The sequence below is a fragment of the Eurytemora carolleeae genome, unplaced genomic scaffold (assembly GCF_000591075.1).
Source record: "Eurytemora carolleeae unplaced genomic scaffold, Eaff_2.0 scaffold655, whole genome shotgun sequence".
NCBI lineage: Eukaryota > Metazoa > Arthropoda > Copepoda > Calanoida > Temoridae > Eurytemora > Eurytemora carolleeae.
The window spans coordinates 166,418-190,203 of NW_019396642.1; the positions used below are offsets into that span (position 1 = coordinate 166,418).

At 32.0% G+C, this 23,786-nt stretch overlaps 2 protein-coding genes across 4 annotated transcripts; both read right to left on the minus strand.

Moving 5' to 3' along the window:
* Positions 1–18: 18 nt before the first annotated feature.
* Positions 19–10,286, minus strand: LOC111706762 (zinc transporter 1). Of its 3 annotated transcripts, XM_023479695.1 has the most exons (17): positions 10,182–10,286; positions 9,798–9,875; positions 9,660–9,746; positions 8,936–8,986; positions 8,340–8,427; positions 7,432–7,482; positions 7,140–7,212; positions 4,519–4,563; positions 4,036–4,081; positions 3,879–3,930; positions 3,347–3,380; positions 3,017–3,135; positions 2,179–2,318; positions 1,961–2,020; positions 1,506–1,583; positions 1,051–1,188; positions 22–794 (listed from the first exon to the last, which is right to left on the minus strand). In XM_023479695.1, exons 1-16 carry the CDS (start codon positions 10,248–10,250, stop codon positions 1,078–1,080), a joined length of 1,182 nt encoding a protein of 393 aa, XP_023335463.1. In that variant the 5' UTR covers positions 10,251–10,286; the 3' UTR covers positions 22–794; positions 1,051–1,077. The 3 variants fall into 3 exon arrangements, with proteins under 3 accessions (XP_023335462.1, XP_023335465.1, XP_023335463.1); XM_023479694.1 differs by having other exon boundaries at positions 19–1,188; XM_023479697.1 differs by having other exon boundaries at positions 20–1,188; positions 4,036–4,078.
* A 3,500-nt stretch (positions 10,287–13,786) lies between these two features.
* On the minus strand, positions 13,787–23,763 carry LOC111706759 (uncharacterized; the record flags this gene model as incomplete). Its single annotated transcript, XM_023479689.1, is given in 11 exon segments — positions 13,787–14,193; positions 14,770–14,861; positions 15,485–15,576; positions 15,927–16,142; positions 16,792–16,934; positions 17,343–17,501; positions 17,983–20,563; positions 20,660–20,709; positions 20,797–21,576; positions 22,828–23,133; positions 23,690–23,763. Coding segments are annotated over 11 exon segments (4,768 nt in total), but the record flags the coding sequence as incomplete, so codon positions are not given.
* Positions 23,764–23,786: the final 23 nt, after the last annotated feature.

Here is a 23,786-nt window from a genome sequence, read left to right on the forward strand (position 1 = left end):
GTAGCGCTTGTAAAAAAAAGGCGGCGATAGTTTTAAAATCATTAAGTTAGAACAGAGTTTTCTTTCCTTTAAATATCTCAATAACTTCAAGGAAAATTATGAGCGAAGAGCTTTATTATACAGATAACTTGAAATTTCAAATTTTGATGAGATCTAATTGTAACTCTCATTTATCTTTGTATAACAAATATGAGAAATGTTATGAGAGCAATTTTAGATGTATTTCAATTAAATTCAATTTAGTTAATTATTGTAATTAATAATTAGATGATTGAAGTGCATTTCACTTTTGAGTCAATGATGTAAATGTAATCTATCATCTGTTTAAATTAAATATTCGATGATTTTTTTTTAAATAATGAAATAAAAGGAATTCCCTCTCCTAAACCACCAATTAAAAAGTTGTAATCATGAATTAAAGGGAAATTAGGGAATTATTTAATTTTTGTAATTGTCATGATATCCATTCAAACATGATACAATTATTAAAATGCAATAATCATAAATCTAAAATTAACATACGATTACAAAAATCTTTATAATATTTTCACAATTTACGAGTTTAATAACAATACAAATCAGATTTAAAATTAAATTAAATAAGGGTCTAAAGACGTACCTTCAAGTGGCCCTTCATTTTTAAAGTATATCAATGATGAAAGGTTGAAAGGATACTATGGAGAATAGGACAGAATTAATGGAGTGCCAAAGACTATACATTCCTTTCAAGATATGGAATATCATCATGAAATTAAAAATTTGAACTCTCACAAGTTAACTGCCAAGAAAGTGATCTGAAATAAAGTTGTTGTAAAAAGAGTTCAGGAAAAAGTTTTGCTGAAAAAAATCTTCCATGAATAAAGGTTATGGGGAAGAAAATCCAAGGAATCAAAAACCTTGGTACTCTTTCCACCAAGTTTTGAGCTTTTGGAAAAATTCAAGTTTTAATCTTACTCCTTATATTTTTTTGCAGTTTGATGTGTAAAACTTTGATATTTCAAATTTAGACGGTTTGGTCTTAAAGAATTTTTAGTTTGAACAACTCAATTCCTTTCCAGAAGTTTTCCTCCGTGAGTTTCATGCCAAAGATCTTGTTGAGGGTTCAATTGATGCTTCCATTGCCCCTGAAGCCCCTGAAGATGCTGGTTCTGAGATCTTACAACATCTCTTTTCATTACAATCAGGTCCCTATAATATATATAAAAAAGAAAACAGAGGAATAAATGTATCTAACTCTTACTATTTATTGTGTAATCTACTATAGATTTTCGATGAGGATCTAATAATTTGTAACTTCTTTTTATAATTATGCCCTGGCCGATTTTAGACTTTGTTAATAGAAAAAAATAATTACCAATCCTTTACAACTTAACAACCTAAGGGCCTTTGAATTTGAAACTTAGATTATTTGATTTAGCAGAATTTATATTGTGAAATAACGAAGGTCTACGACTACGACTACCAGAGTTTGTGGTAAGACTCAATTCTTTAACAAAATTCCAAACCTGACAAAGCCAGCTACAGACTGAAATCTGATCTGAGGTTGGGTTCTCACTATCAGTAAACTCAGGCTGCAGGGTCACCTTGTGCGAATAATTTTTTAGACCATCTTGCAAACTTTGGAAATATAACTTCTTGTGAATTTTACAAAAAGAAAAACACCTTATGCATGATAGCCTTTTGCAAAATCTTTGAATGGTCCAAGTTTGTATAGCCATTAAATTGAATTTTTTCAATGCAAACTCAAATGTTCTAATACCTATGTCATATCATCCTGATGCGTAAACCTCTGACATTTCAAACATTTCTAAGGTTTAAGACATTGGTTTAACTAAAGATAAAGGGATCAGAACATCAGAGTTTGTGGTAAGAGATTCAATTCCTCTCGAGATAAAGAAGAAAAAGTTTACTGTTGTCATTTGAGAGTTCGTAATATTACTCATAAAAACCGGTTTCTCACCTTTTTAAACCCGTGCTCTCGGAAAAAAAGGTCAACGTCAACATACAGAGATTTATACGCCTAAAAAACAACTTTAAAAAACTGGCATTGAGATTTCAAGTGACCCTTCATTTAACGAGGGATGCATCGCTTGTTACAATAAACGTCACTTCACAAAAATTTGTTTAGTTCGATCAATTTCTAAAGATTCCATCCCCGCGCCGGTGGAAAGTACTAACCTGCTTGTTCCTATACTTGATGTGAGCTGAGAGTACATAATCTCCAGGTGTAAAGGTCCAAACATGCATCTCATGGATTCCTAAGATATCAGGATACTTGGCTAGTAGTACCTTCTTCAGTAGGGATACCTCTACATCACCTAGATAAAGGTAGGTAGTTAGTTAGGTAGGTAGGTAGGTAGGTATGGTAGGTAAGTATGGTAGGTAGGTAGGTAGGTAGGTAGGTATAGGTAGGTAGATAGGTAGGTAGGTAGGTAGGTAGGTAAATAGGTAGGTAGGTAGATAGGTAGGTATGTAGGTAGGTAGGTAGGTAGATAGGAAGAGGGAAGGAAGGAAGGAAGGTAGGTAGGTAGGTAGGTAGGTAGGTAGGTAGGTAGGTAGGTAGGTAGGTAGGTAGGTAGGTAGGTAGGTAGGTAGGTAGGTAGGTATGTAGGTAGGTAGGTATGTAGGTAGGTAGGTAAGTAGGTAGGTAGATAGGTAGGTAGGTAGGTATGTAGGTAGGTAGGTAGGTAGGTGAGTATGTAGGTAGGTAGGTAGGTAGATAGGTAGGTAGGTATGTAGGTATGTATATAGGAGTAGGTAGGTATGTGGTATCTAGGTGGGTAGGTAGGTAGGTAGTTAGGTAGGTAGGTATAGGTAAATAGGTAGGTAGGTTGGAAGGAAGGTAGGTTATGTGGTATCTAGGTGGGTAGGTAGGTAGGTAGTTAGGTAGGTAGGTATAGGTAAATAGGTAGGTAGGTTGGAAGGAAGGTAGGTAGGTAGGTAAATAGGTAGGTAGGTTGGAAGGAAGGTAGGTAGTTAGGTAAATAGGTAGGTAGGTTGGAAGGAAGATAGGTACCTGGAATAGTCTGCAGAAGAATATAACAACTTTCTTTAACTATAGCAGAACTTGACCAGATTAAAGAAGTGATGTACAACATAGCTATTACTGGGTCTATGTACATTATGTACTCTTCACTGGCAAAATAGTGCAACTTTTAGAGAACTTATTTAACGAAGACAGAAAACAGCCAAATAAAAAATAATCATCTTTCTTTAATAATTTAAATCTTAAAGATGAAAAACACATGCGTTAAAAAATTATCATTAACAGTTTTTATTATATTTTTGTTTTTAATGCTTGATAATATTAATTGAAAAATGTTTTGTTTTCAATTTTGTCTTTTTCCTTAATATGCCGAATATCACCAGACAGCAGGTTACTTGAAATAACAAAAAATAATTATTTTTCCAAATATTTTAGTTGTGTAGGAGTTTCAGATAATTTAGAATGGCGTTAAACAATTTAATTTCTTATAAAATATAAAACTCATTAACTGCGAACTGTGGAGAAAGCGAAAGTAAATTTATGAACAATACTAGTACGAATTTGTGACCTTGGAGCTTCTCTTGTTTAGATTTTACAGTTTACACACAAGTATGAGAAAAGGCATATTAATTTGATTACATTTACAGTACATTTAAAACATTTTTGTTTATCTCAATAGCTCTTCATTAAAGAGAGTTATGATTGAAAGCCTATAACATTTTAATCTTACGTGCATTTTTCTTTATTTTAATATTCATTGTCATTTTAACTGGCTAAAAATGTTCACTTTGCGGCAAGGGAGTTATGATTAAATGATTTTTTTTCTTCTAAAACTTCGGTTACTTTATGCAATCCCTGCATCCATCATTAAAAGTTGAACGATTTTTAATACCTAGACCAAACCCTGCTCCTTGTAGATCCCGAGCAATTTCTTTCAACTGAACCTAGAAAAAAAACTTAATGAAATTCAAGGTAAAGAATTTTACAAAATATCAAAAAAATTAACATTTTGACAAGAGAAAAAAATACTTTTAAATATAAAAGATTACCTCCGTTAAAACATCTTTGAAAGATTTTGTCTCCGTCTCTAAACTGCTATCAAAATTAATCTTTTCTTAAATGTAAAAAAACTGGGCTTCCAGTTTGCGACTTTGTCGATATTTTTTCGTAGGTTATCAATAATCCTCTAATCAAGAATGAATTAGATATCCATTTTATTTGTAAAACATGTTATCTTCAATTGTGGTTTTTCTATAAAATATATATCGGAATTATCAGAATTAAACATTTTTGAACCTGGATCAACGATATCTTTCACATTATTGAATTATATAAATTAAGCATAAACCATTTTGGAATGGAGGGTCAATTGAAATTATGCTTTCAGTCTCTTTAACAAATGTTTGGCTGAACAAACCTCTGGTTATTTCCTGCATGTTTTCCATTCCTTAGTCCTAACCGCAATCATTGTTTTGGGCAAGTTGGCCAAAAACAAACTAAACTTGAATTAACATTTTTAAGCAATTTCATTCCTAATTTGCTTTATCTTTCCACCTGAACTCTTCGATCTCTCCATCCTTTAAAAAAATTCATTTACTTTGTGTAAGGAATTAATCCTATCCCAGTGGGGATTGTAACTTTGCAAATAAGCATTTTTTTAAAACTAGTAGATAGATAGGACGTGAAATGACCTTTCTATGAAAAGCCCTTTCTCAAAAATGTCCTATCTATTAAATTACCTGTCTTTACAATGTCCTCACTAAAAAATGTCCTGACTATGAAATATACCATTATTTATTTATCTTGATTTATGAATAAATTTTTCTATAAAATGTCCTGTCTGAGTCTCAGAAAAATCCCATCTATGTAAATCCTATCTCTGAAAATCCTTTCTATGAAAAATCCTATCTATGAAAAATCATATCTATGAGAATCCTATCTATGAAAAATTCTATCTATCAAAATCCTGTCTATGAAAAATCCTATCTCTGAAAATCCTATCTATGAAAAATCCTATCTATGAAAAATCCTATCTATGAAAATCCTATCTATGAAAATCCTATCTATGTAAATCCTATTTATGTAAATCCTATCTATGAGAATCCTATCTATGAAAAAATCTATCTATGAAAATCCTGTCTATGAAAAATCCTATCTATAAAAATCCTATCTATGAAAATCCTATCTATGTAAATCCTATCTATGAAAATCCTATCTATGTAAATCCTATCTATGAAAATACTCTATGAGAATCCTATCTTTGAAAAATTCTATCTATGAAAATCCTGTCTATGAAAAATCCTATCTATGAAAATCCTATCTATGAAAAATCCTATCTATGAAAAATTCTATCTATGAAAATCCTATATATGTAAATCCTATCTTTGAAATTCTATCTATGTAAATCCTACCTATGAAAATCCTATCTATGAGAATCCTATCTATGAAAAATTCTATCTATGAAAATCCTGTCTATGAAAAATCCAATCTCTGAAAATCCTATCTATGAAAAATCCTATCTATGAAAAATCCTATCTATGAAAATCCTATCTATGAAAATCCTGTCTATGTAAATCCTATCTATGAAAATCCTATCTATGAGAATCCTATCTATGAAAAATTCTATCTATGAAAAATCCTACCTATGAAAATCCTATCTATGAAAATCCTATCTATGTAAATCCTAACTATGAAAATTCTCTATGAGAATCCTATCTATGAAAAATTCTATCCATGAAAATCCTGTCTATAAAAAATCCTATCTAAGAAAAATCCTATCTATGAAAATTCTGTCTAGAAAAAATCCTATATATGAAAATCCTATCTATGAAAATCCTATCTATGTAAATCCTAACTATGAAAATTCTCTATGAGAATCCTATCTATGAAAAATTCTATCTATGAAAATCCTGTCTAGAAAAAATCCTATCTATGAAAATCCTATCTATGAGAATCCTATCTATGAAAAAATCCTATCTTTGTAAAATCCTATCTATGAAAATCCTATCTATGTAAATCCTATCTATGAAAATCCTATCTATGAAAATTCTCTATGAGAATCCTATCTATGAAAAATTCTATCTATGAAAATCCTATCTATGAAAAATCCTATCTATGAAAATCCTATCTATGTAAATCCTATGAAAAATCCTATCTATGAAAAATCCTATCTATGAAAAATCCTATCTATGAAAAATCCTTTCTATAAGAATCCTGTCTATGAAAAATCCTATCTATGAAAAATCCTATCTATGAAAATCCTATCTATGTAAATCCAATCTATGAAAATCCTATCTATGTAAATCCTATCTATGAAAATTCTCTATGAAAATCCTTTCTATGAAAAATCCTATCTATGAAAAATCCTATCTATGAAATCCTATCTATGAAAATCCTATCTATGTAAATCCAATCTATGAAAATCCTATCTATGTAAATCCTATCTATGAAAATTCTCTATGAAAATCCTTTCTATGAAAAATCCTATCTATGAAAAATCCTATCTATGAAAAATCCTATCTATGAAAAATCCTATCTATGAGAATCCTATCTATGAAAAATCCTGTCTATGAAAATTCCTATCTATGAAAATCCTGTCTATGAAAAATCCTATCTATGAGAATCCTGTCTATGAAAAATCCTATCTATGAGAACCCTATCTATGAGAATCCTATATATGAGAATCCTATCTATGAAAAAACCTATCTATGGACTCCTATCTATGAAAAATCCTATCTATGGAAATCCTGTCTATGAAAAATTCTATCTATGAGAATCCTATCTATGAGAATTCTATCTATGAGAATCCTATCTATGAAAAATCGATCTATGAAAAATTCTATCTATGAAAAATCCTATCTATAAGAATCCTATCTATGAAAAATCCTATCTTTGAGAATCCTATCTATGAAAAATCCTATCTATGAAAAATCCTATTTATGAGAATCCTATCTATGAAAAATCCTATCTATGAGAATCCTATCTATGAAAAATCCTATCTATGAGAATCCTATCTATGAAAAATCCTATTTATGAGAATCCTATCTATGAAAAATCCTATTTATGAGAATCCTATCTATGTAAAATCCTATCTATAAAAAGCCTCTTCATGATTTTGTGATGTTCGGCATGAAAAAATGATTTCTTGCTCAACCTGACAGCTGTGTTTTGTTGATGGGTATATCCTCCAAGAAAAATAAAAGCCAGGAACCAAACTCCAATGTGAACTGACAAATACATATAGATCAAAACAAACAAAAACAAAATATCTCTGAAAAAAGTTTTAAAATGTAAATTTTTCTAAACAATAATCTTAAAAAATTAAACTTCATTAAACTACAATTTATAATATAAAGGTTCTCTAAATAGTAAAACTGTTTTGACCTTTACTCCCCATAGCAACCCCCCCCCCCAACCTCCTTCCAACCCCAGATTTGCCCCTGTACCTGCCAGAAGTAGAAGAATCCAGTCAGGATTATGCATTGTATCCAAATGATCTAAATTTAAACATAAAAGTTAACAAAAAATTATTTTCAATGTATGTGACTGGGATCTGGGCCGACTTGTTGCAACACCCTGGCCTTGATTTTACCTCTCTAATACTTATTTGTTTATAGCTCTAGACATGTAAATTGTAAGCTTTAAAACTACGAATTCATTTTAGATTTTGTTTTAAAGAAGATATATTTCTTTATTTTCTCTTTAGTCAAAGCCCTGATCCTGATGTATTCTCACAGTGCACAGTATAACATTTAAAGGTATGTTCAACAGTTCAAACACTTAGTTCTATTAATCAACGTCTGTAATGGTTCAGGACTTAGAAAATACATTAACGAAAGTTTGCTTTGAGAAAATCCAACGAAAGGCCGGGTTAGGTTTCTTCTCCAGGGAAAAAATATTTAGGGTAAACAGTTTTAAAATTTGTATATTTTTTCAGACTTTTGGTGAGCCTTTTCAAATTCCCAAATCTTAAAGTTTAAAAATAAACTAATTCATTGTCCATCTCTACTTTAAATAAAAGGTACTCGGAATTTAAACTGTACAATGCTACATCTATGCAGAGCCCAAAACTTAAGACAGAGTATCGTTATAAAAACCAGTTTTAGAACCAGGGTTTCACGAATGGGATTTGAGCAGTTGTGTAGATATAGATTTTTATTGTGAAATTTCATTATATTTAGTTTCTTTATATTCTCCAATTTTTTCGAATCTTTTAAATCAAAATGTACACAAAAGTTAATACCCCAAAAAGGAAACTCGGGAGTTTCGTTCAACGATACTCTTTTAAATTTCGGGCTCAGTGTACAACCACTTAAATTTAAAGTGTACACACTGTGCTGTGTGTAGAATATACCTGTATGGAATATTGTCTGTATGGCTTCTATAAAAGTTGCAAAGCAAAGTGAAGAGAGAAACACTAAAGAAGCGATGGACCCAACTACCTATAAATAATTTGAAGGACTTGCAAGTGTAATTTCAAGTGATCATACATATATATCTATAGAGGTGTCGATTCACAACAGCACCATTTGAACCTTTGACTGATCAAGGATGCCATGACTTATACCTCTTTATCTACAGAAACTCTTGTAATTGTTAAACACTTTATATACAAGCTGTTTCTGTATTTAGGAAATATTAATATTTACTTTCTAGAAGTGGCAGTAACAGTTGAGTTAAGAAGCTGTACGTATGCGTCTATTTCTGTTTATTCCCTACAATTATCCAACACTATTTATTTCTCTCTGGCCTCAATGACCAGTCAAAGGATTAACTGTACCCTAACAAATTGGGCATTGCCATCTTAACATATTAAACAGATTATAAGTGCCGACTGCCGATGGCGAGGATGTCAGGTAAATCATTCTGGACTTTATATATTCGACATCGGTTTGTTTATGTCTAAATGTTTTCAGGGGTTTAAAAAAATGTTTTAATGTCAAAGCTTACCTCTATTCTGTGCCAACCAAAAGTATTCTTTAAACTTTTATCTCGACTTAACTAAACAATTAACATTGGTTTAAAATTTTTGGAGCAAATAAAGCAAATGCCAGATTACATGATTATTTTTTTATCTTTACTACTGATTCATGGACAACTGCAAAGTCTTTGTGAAAGTAACTATACATAATCATCATCATTCTACTGTTTAAACAAGATTTGATTTTAGACTTGTTGCTTTTTTAAAGTTTGAAAATTTTGATTCTTTATTCATCCAAGAAGTAATTAGAAAGGAACTGATGCAGTGATGCAGACATATAATATTGAAACGCAAATTGCAATTAAATCTTGGAAGTGACGCAGGCAATTGATATCACGATGCAATTATACCTTGGTATTGATGCAGGCAACTGCAATCGTGAAGCAAATATACCTTGGAAGAGGTACCGGCAACTGATATTGTGATACATTTATACCGTAGTAATGATGCAGACAACTGATATTGTGATACATTTATACCGTAGTAATGATGCAGACAACTGATATTGTGATACATTTATACCGTAGTAATGATGCAGGCAACTGATATTGTGATGCATTTATACCGTAGTAATGATGCAGGCAACTGATATTGTGATGAATTTATACCGTAGTAATGATGCAGGCAACTGATATTGTGATACATTGTAACTTGGAAATGATGCAGGCAATTGATATTTTATTACAATTATACCTTGGTAGTGATGCAGGCAACTGATATCGTGATGCAGTTATAGATGTTTTGATGCACTAGAACTAACAGAGTGATAGAGTGACAGATCTAGACAAGCAAAAAGAGTTACTATTTACAAATGATAACTGATGATTTAACCTGTGCCATGACCAGCTCGCCCGAGGTCATAATTGCGGTCAGAATTAAAACCAAGACCAGCCGGGACAGTGGAACCATCTATACAGTATTATTATCATTATTGTTATTGTTATTGTTATTGTTATTGTTATTGTTATTGTTATTGTTATTGTTATTGTTATTGTTATTGTTATTGTTATTGTTATTGTTATCGTTATCGTTATCGTTATCGTTATCGTTATTGTTATTGTTATTGTTATTGTTATTGTTATTGTAATTGTTATTATTATTGTTATCATTATCATTATCATCATCATCATTATTATTATTGTTATGTTATTGTTATTGTTGTTGTTGTTGTTGTTGTTATTATAATTGTTATTGTTAATATTATTATTGTTATACCTTCTGTCTCCTGCTTGGTTTGCTATTTCTCTCATGTAGCAGCGTAGAGTATTCGACCACATCGCACATTTTTAAAATCTTTAAACAAATTATTATTTCCCAAAATTTTACCAATTTGCATCATCCTTAATTATGCAGTGTTAATTTCCTAGCTGTATTCTCTGTGTATATATTTACTGTAGTTTTCACTAATTGAAGTTTAACGGATCACTCCCTTCAAACTCTAATTTGCATCTCCATAATAAGCATTTACTGATTTAAATTGCAGAATTTATTGTTTAATATACGTTTACGAAGGTATGCAAAAATAGGAAGCTAAGATGTTATGATAAGAAAACTATAATTTAAGGCAGGTATAATCAGTTCCGTCGTCAAGACCGATTCGATATACACACCAAAAAATTCCAGAAATTTACATCCTGTTATCTGTCAGTTGTCACCAAGTATTTGTGCTTAAGGGGCCTGTTTAGTGTTTACGTTGTCAACCCTAAACAATGAGCTTACTCTGTTGTAAAGTCGTCTTTGACTAAGATTTTCTCCGGCGATTCAAAAAGTTAAAAATAACACTTAAAAGATTGTGATTTACATTTTGAAACCAATTTGATTTCATTTCAGAAGATAAAACGTTGTTTTAGTACTGTCCAATAACCGGCCTATCCTTTAACACCCAGAATTAGTAAGGATATTTTAATTACTATAAAACAAAATATTCGTACCTAGTAAACCATTGTTAATTAAGTATATTTTTAGGATCGAAATAAACGGAACTCATTTATTATCGACTTATGGGTCTAGTAGAGGATAAGAAGGACACTTAGCGATCAGTTTAAGTTTACAGTTTACAGTTTGAAGTTTACAGTTTACAGTTTACAGTTTACAATTAACAGTATTCAGTTAGAGATCTCCAGTTGATCGGGATCTTTGTTATTGCCTGGGAAAATTGGCTCCAGAGCCCAAAACTTAAAACAGGGTATCGTAATGAAAACCAGTTTTAAAACCCGGGTTTCGCGAATGGGGTTAGGCAGTTTTGTGGATATCAATATTTTTTGTTGTGAAATATCATTTTATTTATTTTCTTCATATTCTCCACTTTTTAAATCTTTTAAATCAAAATCTACAATAATGCTTAGACCCCATAAAGGAAACTCTAGAGTTTCGTTCAACGAAACTCTTAAATTTCGGGCTCTGTAGTTCTCATCCGCACATTTCGAGATCATTCCCCATTTCAACTCAACAAACGTATTGTAAATTTATATAGAATTCAACCTCCGATTACCCTTCACACAGTTTTCTAAGAAAAATATAAAAAAATATCAGAGTTTTTACTTCTAACAATTGATAATTTTTTTGTTCTCCATCATTTTTTAGAAGGATGATCAAGTTTAAGGAAAATTAATATTTTTTTAAAGAAAAACGGCGATTAATTCCTCACCTCTTCCTAATTAGATGTTTTAAGGAACTTTTGTAAATCAAACATTTGAAATTACGTCAACTTTCTTTTAACATAATTATATAGAGGGAGTTTAAGCATAATATTAAGCGAGTAAAGAGAGCTGTTTGGTTAAATATATTGAAAACCACATGAATCCTTGTAAAATGCGGTGTACTCTGCGTACACTCTGAACTCGACAAGGACTATAAAACCGGTTTCCAAAAGTTTCAAATAAAATATGTATTGCCAATTCTGGAAAAAAATAGTAATATCTTTAAAAGTTAAAACTGCTATAGCTACAAGCAAAGTGTTAATTTAAATCGATTTTGATTATTGAGAATAGTCTGACAACCTTAATCAGAATAAGATTTTAAGGGGCCGTTGTTTATATCTTTGCGATGACGGGTCAATTGAAATTACGCGCTTTCAGTCCCTTTAAGAGAATTTGTAAGTATTTGGAAATTAAATTTCAACTATCACTTAAATTCTAATTCTGTTATCTTGAATCCAACTGACTCCTTGTCTAAGTACAAACTGTCTGATAATGATTAAGTTCTGCGGCTTCAAAATAAACAAGTTTTCACAATTTAGTGAAAATATATCTCACATTTTTTCAAATTTAGAAAGGAAAATTACATTTGGAGAAATATAGATCAACTAAAAATTGTAATCAGCGAGTGTACTTTTATAATAATTACAAAAAAAACTAAAACCCCTTGACAAAATGTTACCCCTCTCCATACTACTGACTTTCCCCCCCCCCCTCTAGCATCATCTGATCATGAAGGTCACACTGACCCAAACCCAATCCCGATATTTGAGCATGCGCAGTACTTTGTTTACTGTAAAGAAGAATGCAATAATTGACACGATTTTACTTTGTCGTATGAGGTGTATTATTGAATATAAGATTTTGAGCATATTAGTCCTTCTATTAAACTTAGTTCAAAAATAGAAGTTTAATTTGAATATGCCGCATAGTTTTGACCTTTTTCTTTGTTGTTTTAAGAATATAGCTATAAACGAGGATTTCTGAAAAGGGATGAGAAAATAATAGATATGAGCATAGAGTATAAGCATTCATACTGACCATCTGCAGACCGTGTGTCCCAATTATAACATGTGAATTTAGTGACGAATCTGAAAGTATCTTTTAGTTAAAAATTATTAATTGTGTCACCCTAGATTTTGTTTACCTTTTAAATTTCAAACCGTTAATTTGAAACCTGAATCCAAACCATCACCAAGATTTGTGCGAAATCATTTAAAACAAATGCTCAATAAAATTAATTGATTTTGGTTCTAATTAATATTAAAAATTGTTTATTTTTTCCATCTTTTTAATAGCAAACCGCCAAGTAGTTTTACCAAATATCTAAACGAATCAAAAATAATAATTTGCGTGGATTTGCACATCGGTTATTCAAATAAAGAAAATAATCATCAGTTTCTATACATTTAACCTTTTTACCTTCATCTTACCAACATTAATGGGATATCGTTGTTTTCTTAAATGGCACTTTATTCTATAATATCAATATAAAATTTAAAATAACATATGCTTCAAACAATATAATTTCCATATTTACAATAATACATTTCTTTTGCTGCGGATCGATTAATTTTGTCAGTAAATAGTAAAATTTATGTTATCCGTGATATATAAATAATAAAAAACAAATATAGGACATATACATTAAAACATTTGAATCAAACAATTTAACTTTAAATAAAATATTTGTCTTCAATTTTAAATTTTAAAAACCTGTTAAATGGGCGACCCTACATGTAAAATAGAGGATATTCAAGCGTGATGAATATCTTTTTTTAAATATTCTGCAGTCTGTTCGCAAACTTTTTTCATGTTTGTTTATCATTATATTATTGTTTTTGTTCCTGGAAATATGATTACCATAAGCTATAGTAAAAGATAAGAACAAAATTAATTAAACTGAATTTTTGTGGATATAATATATACTATATAGGTCTAAACTTTAATATGAGATTTTACGTCTCTTATTGAACGATAGAAGATTTTTTGTGGATTCTATTTATGCATAGATATCACAAAAGAAATAACTTAATCCGTATGACTACTCCAAAGATACAGACAAAAACTTACTACGGATTAGTTGTACAAACGTTTTGACCTCAAGCAAAGTTCATTTATATTTTTTTTTTCATAACACTGTTCTGTAAATTGGACAGTAGTGCAAAGAAATAGGCTCAAGAGCTGCCGGCAGCTTATTAATATTAACATTGTACATGACCTACTTCACATGTTGTATTTTACAATTGGTTGTATTTATAGGTTTGTATTCCTACTGCAGTGCCTATAGATCAGTAAATGAATATTAAAATGATGAAAGTTTTCTGCTGCTTTGTGATCTGTTTGTCTGCTTGTTTCTGCTAATTTATTAGATTCTGCTGAGCAGAGGAGAGACGGATTGTCCAAGTTCTGCTGGTTTGAACCAATAAAGGACAAATTTAGTTTTCTTAATCGTCTTAGATTATAGTTTACACAAATCCTTTCAATATCTTCATCTTCATTATCATCTAAATCTTCATCAATATCTTCATCTGGAAAAATAAAATAAAATAAAATAAAATAATTTTTATTTTGTGTGGAAACATGCGTGTCTTGACGTTTTCTTTTCAATGGCTTTTTAAATATGCTAATTTTAAGCCCATAGCTCTTTAGATATTTTAGCCAATTTTGAATATTTTTAGATAACCCAAGCTGCATTCCTACTGATATTAATCATTACGCTTCCCAAGGTTATAATGCAAGGAAAGTTATTTCAGAGGTGCACGCGATCTTTAGTACTGCAGTGTACTGTCTCTGGGCGGTAAATTGTAAACACAAGACGGATGTCGAATCCTGACGTGGGTTTCATCTTTCCCATAAAAAAATCAATGAAATATTCTGGTCATAGGAAACTATTATGTGAATCATCAAAATTATCAAATGTAATGCTTTCAACCTCCTCGGATACTAAACGAACACATGCATCTATTCTTGTTTACAAATTCCGCCCAGAGAGAACTGTTCTCAATATGTACGCAGAGTATACGCAACTGCAATTAACTTTCCTTGCATTATAACCGTGACGCTTTCAGTCTCTTTCAATCGGAGATCTTACGATTTAACTGTACCTGTACAGAGATGTTCAGGACTAGTAGTACACTGTACAAGTGTACTTCCGGAGTACGCAATTCGGACCTCAACACTTTCATCAGCTAGGTGCCTAGATTACATAGCATACTATATAACAGTGCAGAAAGTCATAAAAGTTCAAAATCATAACATATCTTTCTCGATCTGATACTTATAAATTATTTTATAAAATGGAAAGATCTGATTTTTTAAAATGAATTTAATCATTTCACTTGTTGAATACAGGATAATTGGCGGTCAGATTAGTATGCCTGGATATAGGGATATAGACAGGTTGGATAAGTGTACCTGGATATAGGGATATAGACAGGTTGGATTAGTATACCTGGATATAGGGATATAGACAGGTTGGATAAGTATACCTGGATATAGGGATATAGGGTTGGATAAGTATACCTGGATATAGGGATATAGACAGGTTGGATAAGTGTACCTGGATATAGGGATATAGACAGGTTGGATAAGTGTACCTGGATATAGGGATATAGACAGGTTAGATTGGTATACGTGGATATAAGGATATAGACAGGTTAGATGGGTATACCTGGATATAGGGATATAGACAGGTTGGATAAGTTTACCTGGATATTGGGATATAGACAGGTTGGATAAGTGTACCTGGATATAGGGGATATAGACAGGTTGGATAAGTATACCTGGATATAGGGATATAGACAGGTTGAATTATTATACCTGGATATAGGGATAAGACATGTTAGATTAGTTCCGTCACAGAGCTTACAGTTCTCCGAGCTCAGATTAAACCTTCCAACAGACGTATCAACCTGGAAATATATGAAGTTAAAAAAGTGTATATACTGTTTAAAATGAATATTTAGTGTGATTGTTAAGATATTTCAATATTGATGAAGCTAACAATTATTTATCGGAGGATTCTTATTGTGTATCTAATGTATATTCCGATGAATTAGGTAATTTTTTTGGGATATCTTTTGTGCAAATCAGAATTCAAAGAAAGATGTTTTTAATGAATTAAGTATCTAATTGCTTAAAATCAAACATTTCTGAAGTATTTACACTATAGCGCTGGTTCATTAACTCAATACAGCTTGTCGTCACCATTCTATTGGTTAAAAAGCCTACAACCGTTTTATAAACTGATTATAAGTTCTACCTTAATCCTAACCCATTCTCCATTCCAGGGAACACAACCATGACCATTCATAACTCCTCGCTTTTTTCGACCCAACGAAGCACTTTTTGCAGAAACCTCATTTTCTCTTGAAAAACCTTCTTTTAACGAGGATTTTTTTCCTTCGACAAATTCCAGGTTTGAATGAGTTTGATGGTCTACACTGTTCTGAAGATGATTTGGAACCTTTTTCGAAACCTGGAATAGTTACTGGTAAACATTTTTAAGAGAATGATTGAAGCAAGGGTGTAATGCAGGGAAAGTTAATTGCGGTCGTGCATACTCTGCGTACATATTGAAACCAGTTCTCTTTGGGCGGAATTTTTAAACAAGAATAGATGCATCAGTGTTCGTTTAGTATCCGATGAGGTTAAAAGCATTAAATTTTGATAATTTTGATAATTCACATAATAGTTTCCTATGACCAGAATATTTCATTGATTTTTTATGTGAAAGATGGATCCCATGTCAGGCTTTGACATCCGTCTTGTGTTTACATTACCGCCCAGAGACAATACACTGCAGTAAAAAAGATGTGTAACTTCTGAAATAACTTTCCTTGCGTTATATCCTTGGATTGAAAGCTCTAGTTTTCACCATCCGATCAGAAACTTTTAGTAGATATAAAAAATGTCCAAAATTGAGTTTGAAGTAAAGCTTTAATTGATTTTACAGAAAGCAATATTTTAAAGTAAATTTTCCCCCTCGCCATTTTTCCCACTTCGTGATTTTATTTCCAAGTGCTTTTTCCAATATGTGAATTTTTCCCCAGGTGACATGACATATAACAGTTCCTCATTTGTGAAAGCTAGGAAGGTATAGTTGTCTTTTCAAATAATTCACGAACCTGTTCAAGATTATTTCTTCTGTACCATGTGAGCAAACTGTTAAAATCAGTCCAAACTCCAGATTCATAGTTGAGGTTTACTCCACCAGCACTTCGTTTAACAATCTTCCCAGTAGTATCATCATCATCATTCTCAATATCAACTAGAAATATATTTGAAGTCAATTCATAAAAATGTCCACCTCAAAGTTGCTCTACCAAATTGAGAATACACATACTTCAAAAATATTGATGATAAGGCTGTCTATTCAATTTGATTATGAGATGCTTGATGAAGAGAAGTTTAAAGTTTGACAACTGGAAAATTAATTTCTAGATAAACTATAAAACAGTTTTTATTAAACACCGCCTAATTTTAATTTAAAAAGAGAGTTTTTCTGTGTTTTCAAAATTTTAACCATTTTGAATCTTTGAATTACTTTTTGTTCTGATCGTAGGCAATTCTCAAAGATGTTCAAAGTTCATCAAGGCCCTTCTGAAAACTGGCTCTTTACTATTTCATTTTATTTATGTCCACCGAATTATATTGGTAAAAAATAATGTAAAAGTACCATTAACATTACTAGAGTTGGTTTCCCCTTGACCATCTTCCTTGACAAGTGTATCATTAAAGTTGTAATCATCAGTTGATACTTCATCCCAGTATCCTTCATCATCATTAGAGATCTCTTTAGCAGTTTCATTCAGGTCTTCTTCTTTGGGAAGATTCACTGTAATAAAAATAAATAAGATTTCCAGCAGAATTCAAGAATTTTTGAGTGCAAATTTTTGTTTGCAATTTTCATAACCTTCCTTGCAAATCAACACTATCTCGCAAATTGCAAGATTTTCCCACCAAATATAGTGGCGCCAAGCAAGCATAAAATATCGCGAAATAATTTTTCAAAAACACAACAATTTTAACTCAAAAAAGGTTTGTAACTTACATGACGGTTAAGAATTACAATTAAGAATTACAATTAAGAATTGCGATTAAAATGTTAGCCATTTTGAATTAATGAAATTTACGCAAAAATATTTGGGAAAAGGAGTTCTGGAATATGTTTTATGACAAGCAGTTGAGAAAGTTTTCTGCTGGTTTCTATGTACTAAATTAATTTTGCTCAATACTATACAATTATGGGCACACTGCAAGCAAATTTGCACGATATTTAGTTTTCAATGTGAACCAACAGGGAAAAAATTATATACCTTGAACATTGTCTGTAGTTCCAAACTTCCCCGGGAACTTTTCTGCTTGTTCTTCGTTTGATAAACCAATACCGTTCAAAGCTGCAAGAAGACGACCTTTTTCTGAAATCTGGTCTCCTGTTTTCTCCAGGTCGCTAACTTTTCTTAACTTCTGATCATCTTTGAAGCTAAGCATCTCTTTTGAATTTTCAGGAGATTCCGATTTTTCCGCTTCATCTTCCTGAAGTTCATCCTTGTAGTCAATCGAAAGTTGGTCATAACCGTCCTCATGGTCTTCATCATGAGCTCCTTCAATAGGATCTTCCTCTGAATGCTCAACATGTTTTCCATTACCTTTAAAGATTATATTTTCCCCTAAATCTATTTTCTCCAGTTTTGATTGATCATCTTTACAGACAGGTCCGTCTTTTTGATTTTCGCAAGCTAAATCAAATTCGTCATCTTTATGATTCTTGTTTATCTTCTCTTCTTTATCTTCAGTCCAGAGTTCATCATACAGTTCATCAACACTTTCACTCTCATCACCTTCATCATCAAATAAATCACTGGATTCAATCCTGGTGTCATTACCTTCAATATCTAGGTTGGTATCGTTATCTTTTGCCTGGTCTTGTAACATCTCAACCTTGCCCTTTGTAAGGTTTTCATCCTCAATATGTTTGGGAATTTCATTTGATTCATTTTCAAAATCATTCCAAATCTCATCATAGATTTCATCTTCAGTTTTATCAACTCTTGATGCACCATCGTCAATGTTGGTTTGATCATTGTTTAATATTTTTCCTTGGTCTTCCATAATATCCCCAATTCCATCATGTTTTAATGCTATTTCAATATCTTTTACCTTCTCTTTAGGAATTGAATTCAGTTCAATGTTATCATCAATGATTTCTTTCAGGTTATCTGTATTTGAGATTTCATCGACTTCTGACTTGTTAATCAACTCTTTGAAGGGAGTAGAATCTGAGTTTGATGATACTGTTTTAGGCAAATCTGATACCTGAATTTCATTCAGGATCTGAACATTGTCTACTTGGGCAAGATGTTCCCCATGTGCCGTGTTAAAGGTTTGATTACTCAACAGAGAATCTTCTAAAATCTTATCTTTCATAACATTAGCAGTATCATTTTGATTCTCAGTTTCCTTATTAACAAGATTCAGGTACTTCTCCATATTTGTATTATCAAGTTCAATCAAAGGCTCACTTGGGCCAAGAGGACTATTGCTTTCTTCTGGATAGCTCTGAAATTTATCAATAATTTTAGTCTCCTCATCTGAGAATATAGTCTGATCTTGGGCAGAGTTTTCATCTTGTTCTTTGTATTCTTCTTTTAAAATCTGACTTTGAATGGCATCCAGCTGATCATCAAAGTTCAACACTTCTTCTGCTGTTCTTGCATGAGTGTCAATTTCATCATCTGTGATTTCAATAGTTTTATTTTCATAAATTGAAGAGTTAAAAGCGTTTTCAGAAATGTTTAGGCTGTCCACATCACTTCCAGGTTTTTCATCTTTTTCTCCAAAGATGTTGTTAGAATCTTTTTTTGTATCATTTTCAGTGATGATAACATCCTGATTGCCCCAATTTGTTGGCTCATTAACGTCTTTATAAACAACTTCATGAGCATCATTTTCTGGAAGTAAAATTATCTCAATCTGTTCTGAATTGTTCTCGACAATATTTTTAAAATCCGTCTTTCTTTCATTATAAGTGATTTCTGAAAGTTGTTCTGAAACCTTGACATCATCCGGATTTATACCGGTGTCCTTGTGGGTTTGATAAGTGTCGTCAATGTTATATTTCTCAGTGTAACTAATTTCTGAAATTGGGTTCGGAAAAACATTGTTAAATTTCTTCTCTGAGTCTATATATGCCTCTACTGGAGTTTCAATAGATCCCTTAACTTCATCATTCTTAGAGCTTTTGTCAAAGGAATCTTCCTGTTCGTCATTGGATGTTAAATTACTTGACTTGGTGACATTTATATCATCATTAGCTTTGGTATCTTCCTGATCTTGTGTCAGATCCTGATTTTCATTTCCATCTTCTTGACTATAAGGAATCTTGTAAAACGAGTTTTGGTCTTTAAGTTTGTTTGAACTTTCCTCTGCACTCTTGCTGATTTCATCCTGATTTTCATTAGCAAACTTGTCCTTGTAGAGCTCATCATATGTATTGTCAACTTGAGGGGAAAGCATTTCTTCTTGGTTCTCAATTTTTTCTTCAGATTTTGTTTTTAAAATTTCATAATCAACAGTTTTTACCAATTCATCAACCTTTTCTGGAGGAATTATGGCTTCACTTAAATCTTCAAGAATTTCTGTCGCACCCAGATCTCTTTTGTCTGCATCATAACTGTCTGGTATTTCATCTTGATTAAGAGATCCGTCTGAATACAGCTTTTCTTCCTTGTATGGGTAAACTTCTTGATAGTTTTTCAGGCGATCAGAGGTTGGTGGAATTTCATCATGGTCTTTTTCTTTTTTGTTCTCAACTGATTCATAAGAAGGAACTGCACTTGCTTCTGGATCTTTCTCCTTTGTGATAATATCCTCTTTTTTAGAGGAAAATTCTCCCTCCTGAAATCACATTTTTTATTAAAATCAAATGAAATGTTAAATATTGTTACATTTAATGGTTTAAGTTTTTAGATCGATTTGTAGGTTCAAACTTACTTGCAGTTTGGCCTCCTCAATGGATCTAACGTCATTAGCTCGACTACCCTCTATAAAATAAAGTTTAGTTGAATTTTAGGGTTAATGGAATCCTTTTTTTTACTAAGTTTCTTGTTTTACATTAAACATCAACTTACCGGGCCTATAAATGGTGTTTGAATCAGTACCATCCAGTGGAAAAATGTCGTCTTGCTCCAGTGTCAGTATTGCAGAATTTTCATGAAAATTTTTCGTATTTTTCTGCTCGATCCACTCTTCTTCTTCTATGATTGTTGTTTGTTTATTGATTGCCTGTTGTGGTTCAGACTGCTGTTTGTCATTATCCACAGCATCATCACTTGCTATGATTTTCTGATCTTGTTCTCCGTCGTCACTTGGTAGTGGAGCATCAGTTTTATCATTTTCATCAATAGTTGTATCTTCAAAACCTTGGTTTCTAGAGTCTGTATTAATATCAACTGCTTTGCGTGGATCATAAGAGATATTCTGTCTCAATATGTCTTGAACATTAAGGCTAAAATCATTATACGATCCCTGGCCATCTTGGCCCAGGTCTTTTTTTAGAGCCTCACTAATTTCACTTCCAATATTTTCAAGATCGTCTAACCCCTGGCGACTTATGGGTTTTAGAGCTTGAACTATTTCACTACTGAAGTTACTTAAATGATTAATGATTGCACTGAGGCCGACTGCTCTACTATCAGGCAGGTTTTCTCTGTGCCTTCTTTTTAAATCTTGTTCCAAATTAAGACCGGAATCATTCACAATTTTTTCAGCAGGTATGCTTACAACTGGTTTATCGGGTTCCTCTGGAATGACAGTCTTATACATATCTCTAGTAAGGTTAGCAGAACTGCCAGCAGATCTATTCTCTGTATACCAACTATCATCACAAAAAGATTCACACGCATTGAACTCTGAAAAAAATTTAACATAAATACAAATAGTTTTAAAATGCAATACGGGTGGGGGGCATTTTATAACAGCGAGACACCTTGGACTAACCAGTGCGAGATTCATTAGGTTTCTTCAATTAAAATTCTATTGCGAAACATTTATGTTTTGGAAGTCAAATTGTGAAAGAAAGTCACGGCTTGCTGAAAAAGAACCAAGCTGTTAAAGGGACTGTAAAGGAAAAATGAAAGGGGGTATAGGCTGAAAGCTAATCACTTTAGCTCTCGATCGCGACCCATGAAAGTTATATCAGATGTTCCTATCACGAGAAACTGATTTACAACTTTGTCAAATTTATACGAAAATTAATATATATACAATTTTGCATAAAAGTAGTGGGTTTAAAAAGATCAAATTCAGTAAATATGCAACCAATCTGAAAACGATGATATCCCAGAGAAAGCTAAGTAACTTAGGTTTACTCCAATTCTAATTTTATATTTGTTATTTCTATTTTTTATAGATTTAATTCATAATATTATTTATACGTCGTATTGCTTGACCAGAAATTCCACCAATGGCGGTGCAATAAAGTGGTCACGTGATACAGGCGTAGACACGTGACCAGTCTACTGCTCTGCCATTGGTGATAGTTCTGGTCACGTGATTTAAGTTTGAGATTTTCTAAATTTTACATATATGAACTTTCGTATAATTTTAACACAGTTTTATATCAATTTCTCGAGACATGAACATCAGATAAAACTTTCATGGGTCGCGATCGAGAGCTAAAGTAATTTGCTTTTAGCCTATTCCCCCTTTCATTTTTCTTTTACAGTCCCTTTAAATCTGCGCGTAGAAGTAGTACTTGTACTTGTAACTCCCCCCCCCCCTCCTGTTAATTATATTTTTCAATCTCATATTGACACTAATATTGTTAATCAGTCTTAATAATAATTACACTTCCAAGATTTCAAAACTGTATTATACGTTAAAGTTGATTTTATTAAAATTTGCAATATCTTTAACCTAAAATATAACAAAAGGAAAAACGATCCGAAAACGATCGTTACAACAAGTTCGTTTAATGCATCGTTTTTCCATTTTATGCATAAATCTTCTGTCATGGTCAAAATTTGACATAGTGTAAGTAAGCAAATATATAGAGTAAAAAAACAAAAACATTTGTTTTCTCACACTATGCCTATAAAAAACGGCCCAGATAGAACCAACTGAAGAAGAATTACTATTTGTAACTAATTAAAAAAGGTGACCTGAACATCCTTGAGGAACTCCAATAGGTGGGGGATCTAGGAGAACATCTAGCCGGTATCTCCGCAGTGGAATTCTAGTCCCAGAGAACCCAGATTTAGTGCTTAGTCTTCTGGAGGGTAACTTCGTGGTGATGAGTGGGAACCTGGTAGTCACCAGATCTGGTGATCTAGTGGTCATCAGACCAGGACCAGGTACAGGGCTGGTTACACGTCTGTTAATGATATCAGTGTTGTTGAATTTGTTGTCAATAGAGGGAGTATCACGACCATGCTGCACATACCATGCTATATACACGGACGCCATTGCTGAAAATAATTATATATTTTGTAAAAAATAGCCAAATTAAAAAAAAAACACAGATTAAACGCAATTATCAATATTTTTAATTGTTGAAAGTAATATATAAATCAACATCCTCTGAAATGTTTTTAAGTAAAGTGTAAAATACCTGATATTTTGAATATTTCTCGACAAAAATAATGAATTTAATGAAGCCAAAGTATTTAGGTGAGTGAGCCCAGGTGTTTTGGGAGAATTACTAAATCATATTTAGACCTTTTTAGACCTTTTTAGACCTTTTTAGACCTTTTTAGATCGCTAGCTGGCTTCAACACATCCAAAGTTTCTTTTTGATATGGGTGAACAAAACTATTTGTAAAAGATCTTAAAGATCGCGGGATCAAAAAAATAATACCTTTAATTCCATGATCGACATTGAGTCTTGAAATTTTGCAATGTAAAAAGAGAGAGTGGGTAATTATTTGTGTTTATTTTATACCGCTCAAGTTATTAGGACATCTCATAAATATTTTAAATTTCCGGACAAAGCTGGTTTCCCAAGCTATAGTAATATGAATTTACCAACTAAGGATATTGTCATAACTGCAACCAGCAGAATAAGAATTGTTTGTACTGTTCTGCTCTTGAATAAAGACCTAAAAAAAGTTTGAAAAAAAAT

What these genes read in the sequence shown, in the direction of transcription:
- LOC111706762 (XM_023479694.1), bottom strand. Translation starts at nt 10,250, where the DNA reads ATGTGCGATGTGGTCGAATACTCTACGCTGCTACATGAGAGAAATAGC. An exon ending in CAACAAAACACAGCTGTCAG is followed by an intron (nt 4,564 to 7,139) that starts GTTGAGCAAGAA and finishes ATTTTTTTAAAG; the next exon opens with GATGGAGAGATCGAAGAGTT. An exon ending in GTGATATTCGGCATATTAAG is followed by an intron (nt 3,136 to 3,346) that starts GAAAAAGACAAA and finishes CTATTTTGCCAG; the next exon opens with TGAAGAGTACATAATGTACA.